Below are 19,387 nucleotides of genomic sequence, written 5' to 3' on the forward strand. Positions count from 1 at the left end.
ACTTTTATGTACATAACGCATAGAAAGAAAACCTTCACAAATAGTTATTTGCATAGTAAGAGCAATCATTCTGCATTCATCAAGAAAAATATACCAAAAGGTCAATTTATCCGTGCAAGTAAAATTACTAGTGATAAGTATAAGCATGAATTGTTGTTCATTAGTAATATGTTTGTTAACAGAGGATATGAAAAAAAGTTGTTAGATGAAATTGCAAAGGAAATAAGTTTTAAGAGACAAGATTTGTACCCCCCAATAATTAAATGTTTTTTTTAGTAACAACATTGCCAGTAATTCAAGAACTATTACTGATTCTAATGTACAGAGCCATGTCCAACCCAGAATTGTTGAACATGCTCCATCTTAGCAAAACCAAATCTACTCGAGCTACACGCTCTAGGGATATAAACCTCAACACAACAATGACTAGAACATGCTGGAGGGATAGATTCCCTTCGCAGAGACTTCTCTCACTATGGAACAGGGTCACGATCTGCATAAGACAGAGGCCCTCACTATCACTCAAGAGGAACCTTGATGAGTGGATGGGTAACAGAAAGTTCACACCGGGGATCACACCAACAGCACTACTAGATAGGGGCCAAGGGTACTAGCTGCTAGTACAAGGGTCTAGGGAACTACTAAAGGGGCGGTGAATACTGCACAACGTGGCTGGGCTAATATATGCCTTTGGGCAGATAGCCCAGTACCAACCTATGAGAATAGGAAATTGTCTTTAAATGTTGATATGACAGTAGACAGTAAACTTATTAAAAATATTATTCAGAAGTAAACTTATTAAAAATATTATTCCGAAGAAATGGAAGATTTTGGAAGGCAGTAATGAATTATACAAAGTAGTCGGCATTGGACCTAATTTTGAGTATAAAAACAGATTTAGTTTAAAGACGTTGCAATATGAAAATACAAAATTTATTCTCACTGTTTCATATACTTATAAAAGAAAGGGTATGTTTAAATGTGGCACCTGTAGATGGTGCAGATGTATATTGGAAGGGCCATTTGTTTCTTTAAATACTTACCCCAAAATGTTGAAAGTACCAGGACATTTTATATGCAAGACTAGGGGAATAGTATATGTCAGTGTGTGTAGTGGATGTCCTGCATTTTATATTGGGATGAACACTAGAACATTGCAAGAAAGAATTGGAGAACACCATTATGCTATTAGAAAATGCAATGCCAATAATGCTTTATATAAGCATTCAACAGAATGTGTTATAAAAAGTTATTTTTTCCCCCATCTTAGAACAAGTTCATTTAGATTTAAGATGTGGAGATTTTAAGAATAATATTGAACAGAGTGAGACTTTCTGGCAGATGGAACTGAATGCTGATAAAAAAAACGGGTTAAACGAAAGTGTCAACATTAAATATTTTTAAGAGACAGAATGTTGTTGTTGTTGTCTTTCGGCTTTTCCCTGTTAGGGGTTGCCACAGTGGAACTCCAGTCCGCTAATGATTGGCAGTAGATTTTCACGAACGCCGAGGTGCCAGCTCAACGTTCAACCTTCAACGAAGGCATGCCCATTTACACATGTCTTTCGAACGCCCACCCAACTGCGGGAAGGACATGCAGACTCCCTACAGAAGGCACTCCTCGCACTCCAGCCGAGAATCTAACCTTTTGCTGTGAGGCAACAATGCAACAGAATGCTATGTTTAAATAAATAGATTAGGAGGTTTCCTTTTATTGTTAATTGAATAATTGATAAATGTGTGAATAATTTTTATGTGAAGAGTATAAGAAAGATGTGTTTTTTTACTGTGGTATTAATTTGTTCTGAAGAAGTCCTAGTGATGAAAGCGTTGAATTAAAGACTTGTATGCTCAATTTGAAGTTTTTATTTTTGCTTTTGGTGGTATCTGCTTCATACTGTTGGGCCAGTATTCCTTGCGTAAAAGGTAAAATTGGTAATGTCCGTTTTCAATTTGTTGCATGTACTGATACTATTACCACAGTCAGAAATTAAACTGGCTGTTGGACATAACTGCTGCTTTTTTTCCTACTGCAGCTGATTGCTCCAGTGTAACCTAATTGCCACTTGTGTCTCACTGCCATTGCACCAATACATACTTGTCAGCTGTCAGATTTTCTCACTATGTCCAGCTTTTTCTCACATATTTTGGTTGTGTCCCTCATAAGATGTGTGACTGTCTACCAAGTCAGTGGGATGATCTGAGGATGGAAGTCCGTAAGTAATGAGATACATACACCGTATCGGTAGCACCAGCCAGGTTAATTGTAGATGTCCTTCAAGGATGCATCTGCAGTCATAACATATGGGTTGTCCTGCCTCAGGCAGCCCTTCGGTCGGCCGGATTCCAAAGTCTGGGTCTGGCCTCGGCTGATGTCGCACTTTCCCTGATGTCAGAGCTTCTGGGGTATAAAGGCATCAGCCGACGCCATTTTCCTCAGTCTTTCTTGCCGCGCGGTGCCCGAAGCAGAAGCTGTTCGCAAGTGCCGGTCGGTCAGATCCAGAGATTTCAGCTACCGAAGACTTCAAAAAGCTAAGTACCCCATTGGCGACTCTTTCTTGCCTCAGCCGATGTCAGACAAAGTAAATAATTGTTTAACTTGTGGGAAACAAATACCTCATAAGGATTTCCATTCTTACTGCCTTCCTTGCTTAGGCCCAGACCACGACGTATCAGCTTGTTTAGCCTGTGCCTCCTTCAACCGACGGACTCTTAGACGTCTGTCGGAGTTTGCAGAAGAATTTTTCGGATCCGCTTTTGCATATAAAATGCCGTCTGAGACTCCTGACTACGCATTTGGCCAAAAAACGCAGGGGAAAAGACCGACACTCGCGGCCCGTGGTTTCGGCTGAAACCGCGGCTAGGCCTACCGTGAGTGTCTCGGTTTCGGCTGAAACCGAGCCCTTGGTTCTTACTACGATAGAAACCATACCTCCAACAACCGAGGCCAGAGAGGCCCCGGCTGAGTCAGCTTCAGAAATCCCTACCGAAGCTAGCGCTCAAGAATTGTCCGACACCATTCCATTGACATTTCTACCACCTGCCGATGGGACAGCCCCCCAGCTTCTATGTCTATTAAGGCCTTCTCCAGGGCTAAAGCTGCCAAACTTTCAAAAGCTTTACCTGCCAAATCTACTTCTCAGAGGCCTTCCTCAACTTCTCAGATTCTCAGTCTTGCTGAGGACCTTATATCCTTGATTAGGGGTTCCCAACCTCACCCAGACACGGCCTCACAACCTCCACCAGACAAAAGGCCTAGGACTGAACCCTCTGAACCTCTCTCCTCTGATTACTCCACGGATGGATCTGATTTGTCAGACCATCAGGAAGGGGCCTATTCTCCTTATGAGGACTCAGATGCTGAAGATTCTATTCCTTCGCCCTCCCCTCCTGAAGAATTTTTTTTGGGGAGACCTTGCACTCTGAGGGAACACTTTCAATGGCAAAGACAGGATTTTTCTGATTCTAGAAAAAGACTAAGGACTTTTTTACATTTGCCCCAGCATAGGCCCTTAGCCATACCACCAGTGCTAACTGTAATTGATGATGTGTATAATGATGTTAGTTCTGCACCTGATTCTCTTCCCCCGGCCCCTGCCAAACCTGACAGATTTTACAGGGTCCCGGATTCTCACTTCCACCTGTATAAAGCCCATGCTGCAGACCCAGAAACTATTTCACAGGGCCCAAAAGGTGTTGCAGCTGCCTCTGCCAAAAATCCCCTACCCTCTGAAAGAGAGTCTAGAGCCTTAGAGAGATGGGGTAAAAAAGTTTATACGTCTGCTACTCTTTCTGCCAGGGCATTAAACTGTCAATTCCATATGATACAGTACCAAGAATATTTGTTAGATCAGCTGAATAAGAAGCTTTCTTCTCCAGAACCTTTAGACCATAAATCCCTTCAGGATTTGGTACACAACTCTCAGCAGGTCAGTAATCATTTCTTAAAATGTGGCTATGATGCACTGGAGGCTTCATTTAGATCAGCTATGACTGGGGCAGTAATTCGTAGGCATGCCTGGCTAAAAGAGCAATCCCTGCCAGACCATGTCAAGGCTAAGCTCCTAGATGCTCCAATGGAGAAACAAAGTTTATTTGGCTCCCCTGCACAGGAGATTCTAAAGAAAGTGGAAGAAAAAGCAAAATCTGTGCAAACAGTAAAGGAATTTCTACAGGTCCAACCTCCGAGGTTCAGCAGAAACTGGCCTTCCAAGAATTGGTCCTTTCCAGACACCTACAGAGCCCAGAGGGGCAGAAATAGACGCCCTCGAGGCAGAGGTCAATCAAAGGGTGCCTACAGGGGCCGTCAGTGGCAGCCTGCCAACCAGAGGAGTAGTGCCACAGCTGCAACTACGACCACTACCACAGGCCAGACACAATGACTTGACTCTGATTCCGCCTACCAGGGAACAACTGGAAGCTCCTTTGGGCGGAAAGCTGGCTTTATTCTCAAAAAACTGGCACTGCATTACAAAGGATACATGGACATTGCAAGCAATAGACAAAGGATACAGGTTTCACTTTCACACTTTACCAAAAAGGAGCGGAATGCCAAACCTACCACCAAATCAGAAGCCAGAGGCTTTAAGACAAATCAAAAATTTACTTCAGATGAAAGCGATAGAAAGGGTACCATCTATGAAACAAGGCCAAGGATTTTACTCCAGACTATTCCTTGTACCAAGAAAAGAAAACCAATGGAGGCCTATTCTCGACTTGTCCGCACTGAACACATATCTCATTGTACCAAAAGTCAAAATGCTGACCCTACAGCAACTTCTTCCCATGTTGGGCAAGGAGTCTTGGCTGGTGACTCTAGATCTCAAGGAGGCATACCTGCACGTCCCTATCCGACCAGATTGCAGAAGACACCTCAGATTTCTTGCAGGATCAGAGCATTATCAATTCTCAGCATTACCCTTTGGCTTATCTACTGCGCCCAGAGTATTCACGAAATGCCTGGCATCAGTAGTTGCACATTGCAGACTTAAGGGAATTCAAATCTACCCATACCTGGACGACTGCCTAATACAAGCGGACAACAAGACAAAATTGATAAAGGATTTGGCCTATGTCATACACCTGCTACAGGCCTTGGGATACACAGTCAACATCCAAAAGTCAAGACTAGTGCCATCCCAAAGGATAACCTTTTTGGGTGCGGATCTGGACACAATAACTCAGATGGCTTTTCTCACAGAAGAAAAACAAAAACAACTTCCAGATTACTTCATGACTTTGACAAGACAAACTCAGCTTACTGCAAGGAAAGTCCTGCAGGCCCTGGGTTTCATGGCATCCTGCATAATCTTGATCCCACATGCCAGGCTGCATATGAGGAAATTACAATGGTACCAAAGGAATGTATGGTCTCAACACAGGCACAGTCTAGAAACCATGATACCAATCATTCCATGCCTTCAAAAAGAATTCCTGTGGTGGGCTCAGGCCTGCCAGTCCAACAGAGGGTTGCCTTTCAACAAACCAAAATCAAAGCAGACCATCACCACGGACGCCTCAGACCTAGGATGGGGAGCACACATGGAGGACAAATGTATCCAAGGACTATGGCTTCCAGGACAGCTAAACTTGCACATAAACCAAAAGGAGATGCTGGCAGTGAAGCTTGCAATCGAGGCATTCAAACCATTCCTCCAGCAAGGACAACTGCTGATAAGGACAGACAACACCACGGTCATGTGGTACATAAACAAACAGGGAGGCACGCATTCCTACCCTCTATGCCGGATGGCAATGGATCTGTGGAACTTAGGCCTGAATCTCAATATCCAGCTGCAGGCCATATTTGTACCAGGAAAAGAGAATTCACTAGCAGACAGCTTAAGCAGGACTACCACGGATGCTCACGAATGGATGCTGCATCCAGACATCTTCAAACTCATAACAAAGAAATGGGGATTGCCAGAGATAGATCTGTTCGCCTCCCCTCTCAACCACCAACTAAAGAAATTCTGCTCAAGGACATACCACCCACAAGCCTGGAGGGTGGACTCTCTCTCTTTCAGCTGGAATGCCCTAATAGTGTATGCATTCCCACCTCTCCCATTGATGTACAAGGTTCTACTGAAGATCAGGGAGGAACAGCCAAAGGTGATACTAATAGCTCCGGACTGGCCAAGACAGCACTGGTATCTGCTACTGAGAAGCATGTCTCAGGCGAACTCATGGCCTCTACCCCTATGGCCTCTTCTTCTAACGCAGAACAATTTCAAGACCCTGCATCCAAATTTGAAAACACTGCAACTAACTGCCTGGAAAATTGCTTAAAACCAAACCAAACTGTCTTATCTCAGAGGGTCAAGGACATTATCCTGGAGGCTCGCAGACCCTCCACAAGGAAGGCATACTCAGCTTAATGGAAGAGATTCCTCATTTGGAGCACATCAAAGGGCACAGATGTCACAGTGGCAAACCTAGCACACATCCTAGAATACTTAGCAGAATTGTTCCACAATGGCCTGTCTTACTCTTCCATCAAGATTCATGCCTCAGCAATTTCAGCAGAATACAATATGGATCCTCCTATCTTCTCTCACCCTCTACTCAGACAATTTTTGAGAGGGATCAAAAATGTTAAACCTCCAAGGAGACCCCCTCTACCTGCATGGGATCTCAATTTTGTGCTAGAAAAATTGACACTACCTCCTTTCGAACCAGCAGCATCAGCAGACTTACAGTTTTTATCTTGGAAAACTGCTTTCCTTCTGGCAATCACTTCAGCAAGAAGAGTATCCAAGTTGCAGGCATTAATGGCAGTGCAGCCTTTCCTTATTTTTCACCAGGATAGAGTGTCTCTGAGAACCAATCCTACTTTCATGCCAAAGGTGGTATCCAGGGTATCCTTGAACCAAGCTATTCATTTGCCTACGTTCTTCCCTAACCCACAGAACAAAGGTGAAAAACTCTTGCACACCTTGGATATACACAGACAACTACGCTACTATCTGGACAGAACTAAAACCAGCAGAAAAACTGACCAACTTTTTGTAGCCTATGCAACTGGGGTGCAAGGAAAATCAATTTCTAAGCAGACAATTTCAAAATGGATAGGAAATTGCATTCGCTTTTGCTACTCTTTTCATGGAAAGACAGCTCCTGAAAATATCAGGCCTCATTCCACAAGGGCCACGGCCATCACTACAGCTTTCCTACGAGGGGTGGCTACCAAGGACATTTTAGAAGCTGCTACTTGGAGCTCCGTGCATACATTTGCCAAGCATTATAATCTACCTTTATACTCCAGATCCCGAGCAGGCTTTGCTACTGCAGTTTTACAGGGGATCTTAACTACACCATCCTTATCTTAGTACCTCCTCCCCCAGTTTGGCTTTGGTATTCTACCCATATGTTATGACTGCAGATGCATCCTTGAAGGACATAGTACAGTTTTGTACCTACCATAAATGTAGATGTCCGATAGGTATGCATCTGCAGTCAGGATTACCCACCCTCCTTCCCCGCTGTGGTATTCCTAGGGTGCTTACCCCTCTTTCAGCTAGCTGGGGGAATCTATTATGGTGTATTTGTTTGTTTGTATATATATGTGTGTGTGTGTATGTATATATATATATATATATATATATATATATATATATATATATATATATATATATATATATATATATATTTTGCTACTGTTTGGAACATTCTACATTTATCCAAATTTAGACTTCCTAGAGGGCACCTGGCATCTGGGGCAAGAAACACTGAGGAAAATGGCGTCGGCTGATGCCTTTATACCCCAGAAGCTCTGAAGTCGGGGAAAGTGCGACATCAGCCGAGGCCAGACCCAGACTTTGGAATCCGGCCGACCGAAGGGCTGCCTGAGGCAGGACAACCCATATGTTATGACTGCAGATGCATACCTATCGGACATCTACATTTATGGTAGGTACAAAACTGTACTTTCTCATTGTGTTGTTGGTAAAGGACAGTACCCATGAAGAGGAATTTTACGTTATTCCGGTTTATGAAACAATGCGATACAATACTAATTTGGAATTTACGCACCCCTTTTTACTTTGAGATGCATTTGTTCCACGATGACATTATGAATTACAGCAGCTTACAAATCTGGTTGCTGTTCTTTCAATTTTCTCAGTTTGTAAGAGCAATATTTAAAATATTTCCTTAATTTTGGCCTTTGTCCCACTCATATTTGGCTTGTCCAGATCTGTTGTGCTTTGAGGTTGAGAATTATGTGGGTTATCAGTTTGCAGTTTTAAAAATATTTCACAGGGAGTTAAAAAACAAAGTTGTAAAGTAATTGTATGTATAGCTTTAAATGAAATATGGCATGTATTTGCACTGCAGTTTCCAATAAAATATTGTGCTGTATTGAGATTTGTAGCAAAATTCTTTTTAATTTTCCATTATAGAAAATCCCCTCTTCCCTCTAAGATTCAGACTGTATTTAATGCTCATTAATGAGCTCAACTGTACTGTTATTTTATTACAGGTTGAACTAGTTGGCAAAGAACTAACATTTGAATTTCCAAAAATTAGACTAAGCAGTACGTCTGAATTTCAACATGTACCAAGTAGGACTTGCTGTACAGTCCGTTGTTTGTATACTAAATACGACAAAATATTTTAAAAGTTTTGCTTAAGGCGGTAACTGCATACATAGGAATTTTTAAGCATCTAAAGGAGTGGGTAGATGAATGGTACTAACTTCAAAATGATGCTTCAGTGTCTGAAGAGTTAATGAGAGAAAATTAAAAAATATTTGAATTTTAATGTTTTTATTATACTTTTTTGCTATTAAGAATCAAATGTTTATTCTCTCTATCTTTTGCAGTCTTTTGCACAGTTTGATGCGGAAGGTGATGGCATTGTTGATGTAGAGAACATGTTGGAAGCCTTAAGAACCTCCACTGGAGCCAATTTGCAAGGCGAGTTAAGCCATGTGATCCGCCAGTTACAGGCATGCTCTCTTACTCCAGGTAAGCTTCATGGATCATGTTTACAGGATGATCCCACATTTAAATTAGCAAACTTTTATTCATCAGGATTTTGTGTGTAGTAGTTTAGGCCCTTAAAAAGACTTGTCTAATGCTGCAGTTTTCCATTTCCCAACATAAAGCTGGTTAAGTACAATCCTGGCTCTCTCTGGACCTCATCCTCCTTTGATTTTTTTTTTTCAAGCTGCTGTCCTTTATTGGCCTCTTCAGTCCTCCTGATTCCTAGCATTGTGTAGCAGTGGGAGAGAGAGGTGCGAGCTGAGCCTTGAGTCCATCCACCATCGTGGGGTTAGATTTTCACATACCCTTAACCTACTGCTGGCTGGAAAGTGCAGTGTGTTGGCTACTTTGCTGGACTTAATGCTAATGTGTACTGGTGGGCTGATGCACCATTCCTTCAGACAGCACTCACCATTACACATGAGTGATGCTCTAGACATGACCTTGCCTTCATTGTCAAAATTGCAGTATTCCAACATTTGGCAAAACTCCTCCAATAGATTTGTTTACTGTTGATGGGTAACGGCTAAAAACTGAAATAAAATACTACAAGACCTTGGAGTCCTTATAGATGATGGCCCTTCTTTGATACCCATATTGCAACTACCATTCACAAAGCATACAGCGCCCCCTCTCTACGGAGTTAAAATCTGTGCCAGAGAACATTTTAGCACAATGATGTAGGCAACAGAAAGTAGAGAGGGTTTATGCCAAACTTGGAGAGCCTATAACAAGAAAAATAACCAGAGATCCTGTAGCGGTAAAAGAGATATTTCAGAAATTGTATGGAGATTTGTATAAAGCAGAGAAATGTGGAAATCAAGAAAGAGTACAAGTGGAAGTATTTATGTAAGACTAAATTATACCAAGCTTAGAGGTTAATGAGGCTCAACACCTAACAGTTAAGATGGAAGATGAGATAAAAATAGTGATGTTCATCTTGTTTCACTGTTGCAGTCATTACACTTGGGTTATCCTGCTGGCAGGCTACCCGCAGTCGGCCTGAATTCCAAAGTCCTGGTCCAGCATCTGTTGCTGTCACCTCTTCCCTGACGTCAGTGCGCTAGGGGTATAAAAGATGCAGCCGACGCCATTTTCGTTTGTCTTTCTTGCTGCGCGGTGCCCGAAGCAAAAGCAGTTCACAAGTGCCGGTCAGCCGACTCCTGAGATTTTCAAAATCGAATTTCAGATCCGAAGTCTTAATTAAAGTTAAGTACCCCGTTGGGGAAACTTATTTCTTGCTCCAGACCGATGTCAGAAAAAGTTAACAATTGTATTTCTTGTGGGAAGCAAATACCTCATAAGGATTTTCATTCTTACTCTATTCCTTGCCTAGGCCCTGACCACGATGTTGCTAGTTGTCGGTTTTGTGCTAGATTTAACCAACACACTATTAAGCGTCAGTACGATTTTGCTTTTCATTATTTTGGCAGAAGGTTTAACTATGTAATGCCGTCTGAACAACCGACGACCGGAATTCATAAAAAACACAAGGATAAAGACAAGGGCAAGCATCCGAGGTCCAAAACCGAAACCTCTTCTAGGCCCGTCGCCGGTGCTCAGTGAGGTGCTTTTGCAGCCCCTGACTCCCGCTACCTCAGAGCCACAGGCCGCCTCCGACTCCCACATGGAGACAGCTAGGCCTCTGGATACTCAAGGTGTTGGCCCTTCGGAAATTAATCCCTCAGATGGGTCCGGAGCCGCTGAGCAGGCATTGGCTTCTGAGGGTGTCTTCAGACCTACACAACTTTATATAAAGCCTACTTCAGCATCCAAGACAAAGTCTAAAACAGTTTTAAAGACAGGAAAACCAGTACAGCATTCTCCAGGACAGACTTCTATGCCTAAGAAACATGCTCAAAATGGCCGAAGACCTAATTACTTTGATCAGGGGTTCCCATCCCCCTCCTGATGAGAGGCCTAGGCAAGACACTGAATATGATTCCTCTGATCAGGTTTCCATTTCCTCTGATTCCTCTTCTGAACAGGGTTATTCTGTTCCTCCCTATGAGGATTCTGATGCTGAAGATTCTATTCCTTCAGCTTCTCCTCCTGAGGACTGTTCATTTGGGGAAACCCTGCATACCATGAGGGAGGATTTCCACTGGGAGAGCCAAGATTATTCCGATTCTAAGAAAAGACTTGGAGACTTTCTTTTACTTCCTCAGCACAGACCCCTTGCAATTCCCCCTGTTCTAGACATACTAGATGATGTATTTTCAGAGTCCGGCCTGTCTCCAAACTCTTTACCTCCTGCTCCTGTTAAGCCGGACAGATACTACAGGGTTCCAGACTCCCATAAATTTCTTTACAAAAACTCTGCTGCTGACCCTGACCCTGAAACTATCTCACAGGGTCCTAAAGGGGTAAAGGCTGATCTGAAGTAGGAGATTAATTTGTCTGCAACCTGTGGGTTATGGATCCGATATCGGATCCGAACCGGCATGGTTTACCAGCTATGGATCCGAGCTCTCAGCTCCTCCCCTCACCCATAATGCCCTGCTCTCCCTACATGACCCCAGATCTAGTTTGCCGCGCTGGTGACCAGATTTGTGTTTCTGAGCTCTTCAGCTAAGTGAATTTTTCAAGTGTTTAGACAGTTAAAATTTAATTTTTTGTGTGAAAGTTGAGTGAAAGTCTAGGATCCCCTTTTACATAGTTATACTTTTTTAGTGTTTTAATATCTTTTTACTTAATTTCCCTCGCTGGTAGCGTAGTGTGTGTTTGGGCCTTGTGTGTGTTTAGTTGCTTTTACTTTCTACCTTTAGTTTAAGTAACTTTTAGTTCTTTGGGATGTCTGAACAACCCAAAGCTGTGTTCTCTAAGTGCTCGAGTGTGGCCATAAGCTTTCCCTGCTGATGGCCACACTTGGGGTTGAACACCTCACTTCTGGATGTTCCATTTGTGCAGGGTTCAACCCAGGGCGGAGGTCCAAGCTTGGCTTGGCGGGACTTTTGCCCCGGACTCGCTCCGGCCTCCGCTCCTTGGGGAACTTACCTCCGGCTCCCCTCCTCCTCCTGGGACTCAACCTCCCTGTAGTGGTTCGGAGGAGAGAAGCTAGAAAGGACCGGAGGAGAAGCACCATAAGCGAGACCTCTGTTTCGGCCCGCCTGCCAGGCTTCTCCTCCGGCCTCCTGCTGGTTCTCCCCTCCTCGGCTCCGGTCACCTGTGTGCTTTTCACGGGACCTGAGGAGGAGACCCGATCTCCGTCGAGGCTATCCAGGAGGCACTCAAGGCCTACCTCGGTAGCCTCGTCGAGATCGACCTATAGCTTGTCAGGCGCTGATCTGGACGGATGATGAGAAGGTTCATCCAGGCCCAGATGCAGATCCTCTGGGGAAGCTCGACCCTTTCTTTAAGCCAATTGCTTTTCTCCGACCCGCTACCCAGGTTGAGCAGTTGGAGCCGAGCAGCTTGGGCGGTGGTGGGTTGCCGGATCCGACCCTGCCCTCGAGTGCCGGATCCGACCTCTGAGCCTGGATCCTAGCCTCGGATCCGGGGATCAGTGCTCCTTGGCGCCGTCTCTGTCGGGCGCACTGTGCGGTCGGATCCGGCGCTCCGATCCACTCGGATCCGAGGGTTGGATCCATTGGTCGAGGTCGGCTCCCCGCTTTTGATGTAGTGGAGGGCCCTGTTGAGGGTCTCCGGACCCCGGCACTTGCTTTGGCTCCGTCCGCTCCATCTGCACTGGGTCAGGCTTCCACCATCCGCCTTGGGACAGGCTGTTCCTTGGAACAGGTTACTGTTTGAGGTCCTCTGACAGCCCCAGGATGTTCCCGTAAACATACGTGCAAAGGAGGCACATTGACTCCCGAGTCTCTCACAGAAGACACTGACTTGGAGGAAGGGAAGGCTCCCCAGATCACCCCTGAGGATGTCTCATTTGGAGACATCATGGAAATGATCCGCATAAAGGGGGTGGTCTGCCCCAAGTCTTCCTCCGTGTTCTTGGAGGCATTTGAAGCGGCCGTCTACCTACCTTGGGTGTCCTCCTGCCGACCCCTGGTGGACCTCATTACCACCAGGGTGTGGAAGGAACGGACACCGTGGAGCCAATCCCAAAAGGCCGACCATTCTCAGTCCCCGCCTCCGGTAGATGCCATGTTGGCGGGCGCTGCCACCAGAGAACTTGCTCAGGAGAGTCCTCAGTCCATCCCCGAGCAAGGAGTCTCGGATGATGGGAAGCGGATGTTTAGTTCAGCGACCTTTTCAGTGAGGGCACTGAACTACCTGGCACATGTGATTAGGATGCAGCGATCTTATCCCCAGAGTCCATGTCGGAGGAGGACAAAGTGCTGCACTCCACCCGTATGGCCACTCTCAGGTCCGTCACTAATACCTCTATGCGGCTACTGTCCCATGCTACGGAAGGTGCCGCTAGAGCCGCAGGGCAGGCCTAGTTACCAGCGTCAGGCCTGGCTCATGGTTCTGCCCTTTTGGCAAAACTGTTCGTGACACTTTGACCCAGAGCGAAGAAGGGCGAAGACACTGTCTGCTCTGCACCCCAGAGGCCCTATTCTAGGAACCAAAAGGGTCAGAAGAAGATGTGGTTCCATCCCAGCCTGCTCCTGACAACCAGTCCTTCCGTGGCAGAGGAGGACAGGGAGGGGGGCAGAGGGGCTCCCAGGAACTTGGTCCAGAGAACCTTCTCTGAATGGCTGCTCCACTCTGGAGGCAGTCGGGGGTCCATAACATCAGACCGCTGGGTCCTCCAGATCATATCCAGAGGATACCGTATCCATTTTCTTCACATGCGTCAGTGGGAGGTGCTAAAGAAAAGAGCCATCCAGCCGTCCCCCTAGACCAGATCGGATCAGGGTTCTACTCCAGGTTCTTTTTAGTGCCAAAAAAGACGGGGGATCTAAGACCAATTTTAGACCTTTCACTCTTGAACCTGGCAGTTCCCAAGGAGAAATTCCGAATGGTTACATTGCAGTCTATTCTCCCCCTTCTGGGAGAAAACCACTGGATGTGCTCCATAGACCTCAAGGATTACCATATACTAATGGACAGGCTGGGAGCCAGTCACTTCCTTTGGTCTCACCACAGCCCCAGGGTGTTCACCAAAGTATTAGCAGTGGTAGCGGCCCACCTGAGGCTTCAGGGGTGCAGGTCTTCCGTACCTGGACAACTGGCTTCTCACCGCCCAACAAGGCATCTACTTCTCTTGGCGCGAGACTCCTTTCTCCATCTTGCTCCTCGTCTGGACATCACGATAAACAAAAAAATCCAACCTAGCACCCACGCAGTTCATAGATTTTATAGGTGCCAGGTTGAGATTGAGAGCCTTCCTCACTGCGGACAGAGTTCAAAACTTGCAGCTCCAGGTGCGGGCCATTCTCCACTCAAGCTCAGTTCGTTGGTCCTGAGGCTCGCCATGTTCAATATGCATCCTTCAATGGACACTCCTAGTTCAGTGGTCGATCTTGCTCTTCCTATGCATCATCCCATTGTGATCAGCAAGGCTTGCAAGCGGTCCCTCCTGTGGTGGCTACACTCTCCAGATCTCCCCACGGTGACCACGGGTGGGGTGAGACCTCCTGCATATCAATGTTCTAGAGATGAGAGCAGTGCTCTTAGCGTTGCTAGCACTTCAGGCCTTTCTTCCCTTGGGAACAATTGCGATTCAATCGGACAACATGTCTGTTGTCTGGTATATCAACAAACAAGGAGGAACCAGGTCTTACCCTCTTTGTCGAGAAGCCATGAAAGTGTGGGAATGGGCAACGCATATTCTGGGTTGGTCCAACATCCTGGCGGACAAACTCAGTCGCACCATTCTCACCCCTTACGAGTAGTCTCTCAATACTCAGGTAGCGGAACATGACCGCAGTGGGAACTCCTTGTTGCGATCTTTTTGTCTCCCTCAAACACCAAGTATACCTCCTCGGAGGTGCCCAAGAGACGCCTGGTGCATGCTTGGCCACCCGGTCTTCTTTATGCTTATCCGCCTCTGATGCTCCAAGTTCTTCAGAAAGCCTCTCGGTTGGGGTGCAGAATGATTCTCATTGCTCCATTTTGGCCTCGACAGATCTGGTTCCCTTTCCTAAGGTCTCACTCAGTGAATCCTCCTTGGATTCTAGATCCCATTCGGATCTGATATCGCATCCATCCCGCTTATCTCCTCCGAATCTGGACAACCTGAAGCTGACCTTGGCTGCTCCAGTTCCACTCCTGATCAGGACTCGGTATTTCGTCCCTGTTAAGGCCATCCTGGTGGCAGCTCATAAGCCATCCACTAGGAAAGTCTACGAAACTGTTCTCCTTGTGGGCGGCAAGGCCTAAACCCTTCACAGTTCCTCTCCTTTGGTGCTTGACTTCTTAACCACTCTTTTTAATGATGGTGCCAGCAGTTCCACGGTCAAAGTACAACTTGCGGCAATTTCTCATTATCATATTGGTCATGACTCCAGTCCACTGATGTCTGCCAAATTGTGTAAGATTTTCCTAAAGGTACTTTCCTTCTCAGGCCCCTGTAAAGCAAGCGGTTCCTCCTTGGGACCTTTCTTTAGTCCTCCAGGCCTTGACCAGTAGATCTGAAATTCTTATCTTTCAAGACCGCCTTTTTAGTAGCCATTACAGAGAGTCTCAGAGCTTCAAGCATTATCAGCTAAACCTCCTTACTTGGTCTTTCATCCAGACCGTGTTTACCTCAGGACCAACCCGTCCTTTCTTCCTAAGGTAGCTTCTGAAGCAAACATTAATCAATCCATTAACCTCCCTGTTTTCTTTCCTAAATATCAAAACAAGGGTGAATACAAGCTTCATTCCTTAGATGTTCACAGGCAACTTAGATTTTATCTAAACAGGACAGCTGGTCACAGGCAATCTGACCAGTTGTTCATTTCCTTTGCTAAATTTAATTTGGGCAAGCCAATTTCTAAAGTCTCATTATCTCGCTGGATTTCACAATGTATCTTATTGGCTTATCAAGCTTCTGGAAGGGTACATGCCCATTCAACCCGGTCAGTCTCTACCTCAGCCGCCTTTGATTCCTCTAGATGATATTTGTGCAGCAGCCACTTGGGCTTCATCTCATACCTTTATTTCCCACTACAAGTTGGATCTTACATCTAGGGGTAGAGCATCCTTTGGCTGAATATCCTTCCATGATGGCAAGATTCAGGTAGCTGGGGACTCTGTCCCACAGGTTGCAGACAAATGAATCTCCTACTTCAGATTTAGAAGTTATGTACTCACCATAACGTTCCATCTGAGTAGGTGTATTCATTTGTCTGCCCCTGGCCTTTTCAGTTTCCTGCATATGATGTGTTACCCTTCTCAGGGTGTTCATGCTGTTGGCAAACTCGATCTGAGGTCATGTAGGGAGAGCAGGGCATTATGGAGGAGGAGCTGAGAGCTCGGATCCATAGCTGGTAAACCATGCCGGTTCGGATCCGATATCAGATCCATAACCCACAGGTTGCAGACAAATGAATACACCTACTCAGATGAAACGTTATGGTGAGTACATAACTTCTAATTTCTGCTAAAAACCCTGTCCCCTCGGATAGAGATTCTAGGGCTTTGGACAGATGGGGGAAAAAAGTTTACACTTCTTCTACCTTGGCTGTAAGGGCTTTAAATTGTCAATTTCATATGCTCAAATATCAGCAATACTTAATGTTTTTGTTGAAACAAAAAATGTTGACAAATTCTGAATGTTCTGAGAACAAAGATTTGCAGGATTTATTGCATGCAGCTGAACAAGTGGGAAAACATACTTTGTAATGTGGCTATGATTCACTGGAGGCCTCATGCAGGGCCGCTGTTACAAGTTCTGTTATTAGAAGGCACGCTTGGTTAAAGGAACAGAATCTGCCTGATCATGTTAAAGCAGAATTATTGGATGCTCCATTACAGCATGATACTTTGTTTGGTGTTAAGGCAGAAGAGGTGTTGAAGAAAATGGAGGATAAGGCTAAATCTATGCAGACAGTAAAGGATTTCTTACAGGTACAGCCACCCAGATTTAGCAGGAACTGGCCCTCTAAGAATTGGTCCTTTCCAGTGTCAGACAGACCACAAAGAGGCAGATTCAGATGCCCTAGAGGCAGGCAACAGCCCCAGGGCTCATACAGGCCCAAACAGTGGGGTGCTTCTATTTCCAAAAGCGGCGAAGACAAATCACAGCCTTATAGAAAACAGTCCCAATGACTTCCCTCTGCCAATGCCAAACACTTATTTTTTTGGCAGCACCCTTAGGGGGAAAGCTAGCACTTTTTTCACAAAACTGGCACAAGATCACCCAGGACAAATGGGTCTTAAATATAGTCTCCCAGGGCTACAGGTTCCGCTTTCACACCCTTCCAAAGGCAAAAGGTATGCCAGACCTGCCACACAATCAACTGGCAGAGGCACAAAAACAAGTTTCATCTCTCATGGACATGGGGGCTATTCAGCCAGTGCCACAACAAGAGCAGGGACAAGGATTTTACTCAAGACTTTTCTTAGTACCAAGAAAGGACAAAGCCTGGAGACCAATTCTGGACCTGTCTATTCTAAATATTTTTCTGGATGTCCCAAAATTCAAAATGTTGACTCTACAGCAGCTTCTGCCCATGCTAGATAAGAAGGCTTGGCTTGTAACTTTGGATCGCAAAGAGGCATACCTGCATGTCCCAATCAGACAATCTTGCAGAAGATACCTCAGATTCATAGCTGGCTCAATGCACTACCAATTCTCTGCACTGCCCTTTGGCTTATCTACTGTGCCCAGTGTCTTCAAAAAATACCTGGCACCAGTAATTGCATTTTGCAGACAAAGAGGAATTCAAATATATCCCTACTTGGACAGCTGCCTTATTCAAGCAAAGACCAAAGATATTCTACTACAGCATCTGGCATTTGTAAAAAGATTACTAATTTGCCTAGGGTACACAGTAAATGAAAAGAAATCAAAACTAGTACCCTCTTAAGAGATAATATTCCTGGGTGCAAGCTTAAATACAACTGCCCAGTTGGCTTATCTCATGCCAGACAAACAAAGGCAACTGACTTCTTACTTCAAAAACATGGCAACAAAGACCCAGTTATCTGCAAGAAAAATTCTGCGGGCTCTGGGCTACATGGCATCCTGCATTCTACTAATTCCATATGCAAGACTGCATATGAGGAAACTACAATGGTATCTAAAAAGTGTTTGGACTCCACATTGCCACAGCCTGGAAACAGTAATTACTCTCATTCCCTGCCTGCAGCAGGAATTTCAGTGGTGGGCACAGGCCTGTCACCACAACAAGGGACAGCCATTCACCTTACCCACTGCCAGGCAGACCAACAACAGATGCATCAGATTATGCCTTGGGGGCGCACATGGCAGGAAAATGTATTCAGGGCATATGGCCCACAAACCAAATACATCTTCATATCAATCAAAAAGAGATGCTAGCTGTACAAAATGCCCTGACAGCCTTCAAGGACCTACTTCATCCAGGACAACTACTGATAAAGACGGACAATACTACAGTCATGTGGTACATAAACAAGCAAGGGGGCACACATTCCTACCCCCTCTGCAGACAAGCCATGACTTTGTGGAACACAGCATTGACTTATCAAGTACATCTGCAAGCACAATTCCTGCCAGGAAAGACAAATACTTTGGCAAATGAACTAAGCAGAAACCTCATGGATCCTCACGAGTGGAAACTAGATCCACAAATCTTCAACATAACAGGGGAATGGGGATGGCCAGACATAGATCTATTCGCCTCCCCTCACAACTGCCAGCTGCAGAGATTCTGCACTCGGACTTATCACAAGCAAGCATGGAAAGCGGACGCCCTTTCATTCAGCTGGAAAGCCCTTACAGTATATGCCTTCCCTCCTCTGCCTCTCCTCTCCAAGGTACTCCTAAATATCAGACAAGCGAAGCCAAAAATGATACTGATTGCCCCAGACTGGCAACGCCAGCACTGGTACCCAATCCTAAAGAGCTTGTCTCAAGGCCCAGCCTGGACATTGCCTCTAATACCTCATTTGCTGACCCAACAGAACAATCGGATCTTGCACAGCCAACTCAGAACCCTAAATCTGGCTGCATGGTGAATAATGTAATCATTCAGAATGCACGTCTCTCTAAAGCAGTTATGGACGTTATTTTGCAGGCCAGGAGGCCCAGCACCAGAAAATCTTATGCAGAAAAATGGAAGAGATTCTGTGCTTGGAACCAAGCACAGGGAATTGACACGCTTGTACCAAATATTCCTCAGATTTTGCAATACCTAACTGAGGTACTGGACAAAGGCCTGTCCTTCTCATCAATTAAGATCCAAGCCTCTGCCATTTCAGCTCATTACAATACGGACCCACCTATTTTTTTTCATCCACTGCTAAGACAGTTTCTCAGAGGGGCCAAAAACATAAGACCTCCAAGGAGAGCTCCAGTACCTGTATGGGAC

General features: G+C 45.3%; 1 protein-coding gene across 1 annotated transcript in view; it reads left to right on the top strand.

The window, feature by feature from the left end:
- The window catches only part of ZZEF1 (zinc finger ZZ-type and EF-hand domain containing 1), a gene marked incomplete in the record, with an annotated part of 3,903,331 nt that overhangs the window by 64,122 nt on the left and 3,819,822 nt on the right, over positions 1 to 19,387 (top strand). The window contains 1 exon segment of the mRNA XM_044082903.1: positions 8,822 to 8,966. Within this exon segment, the coding sequence (XP_043938838.1) occupies positions 8,822 to 8,966 (145 nt within the window).

The sequence above is a fragment of the Protopterus annectens genome, chromosome 9.part0 (assembly GCF_019279795.1).
Source record: "Protopterus annectens isolate FY-2018-M chromosome 9.part0, PAN1.0, whole genome shotgun sequence".
Classification (NCBI taxonomy): domain Eukaryota; kingdom Metazoa; phylum Chordata; order Ceratodontiformes; family Protopteridae; genus Protopterus; species Protopterus annectens.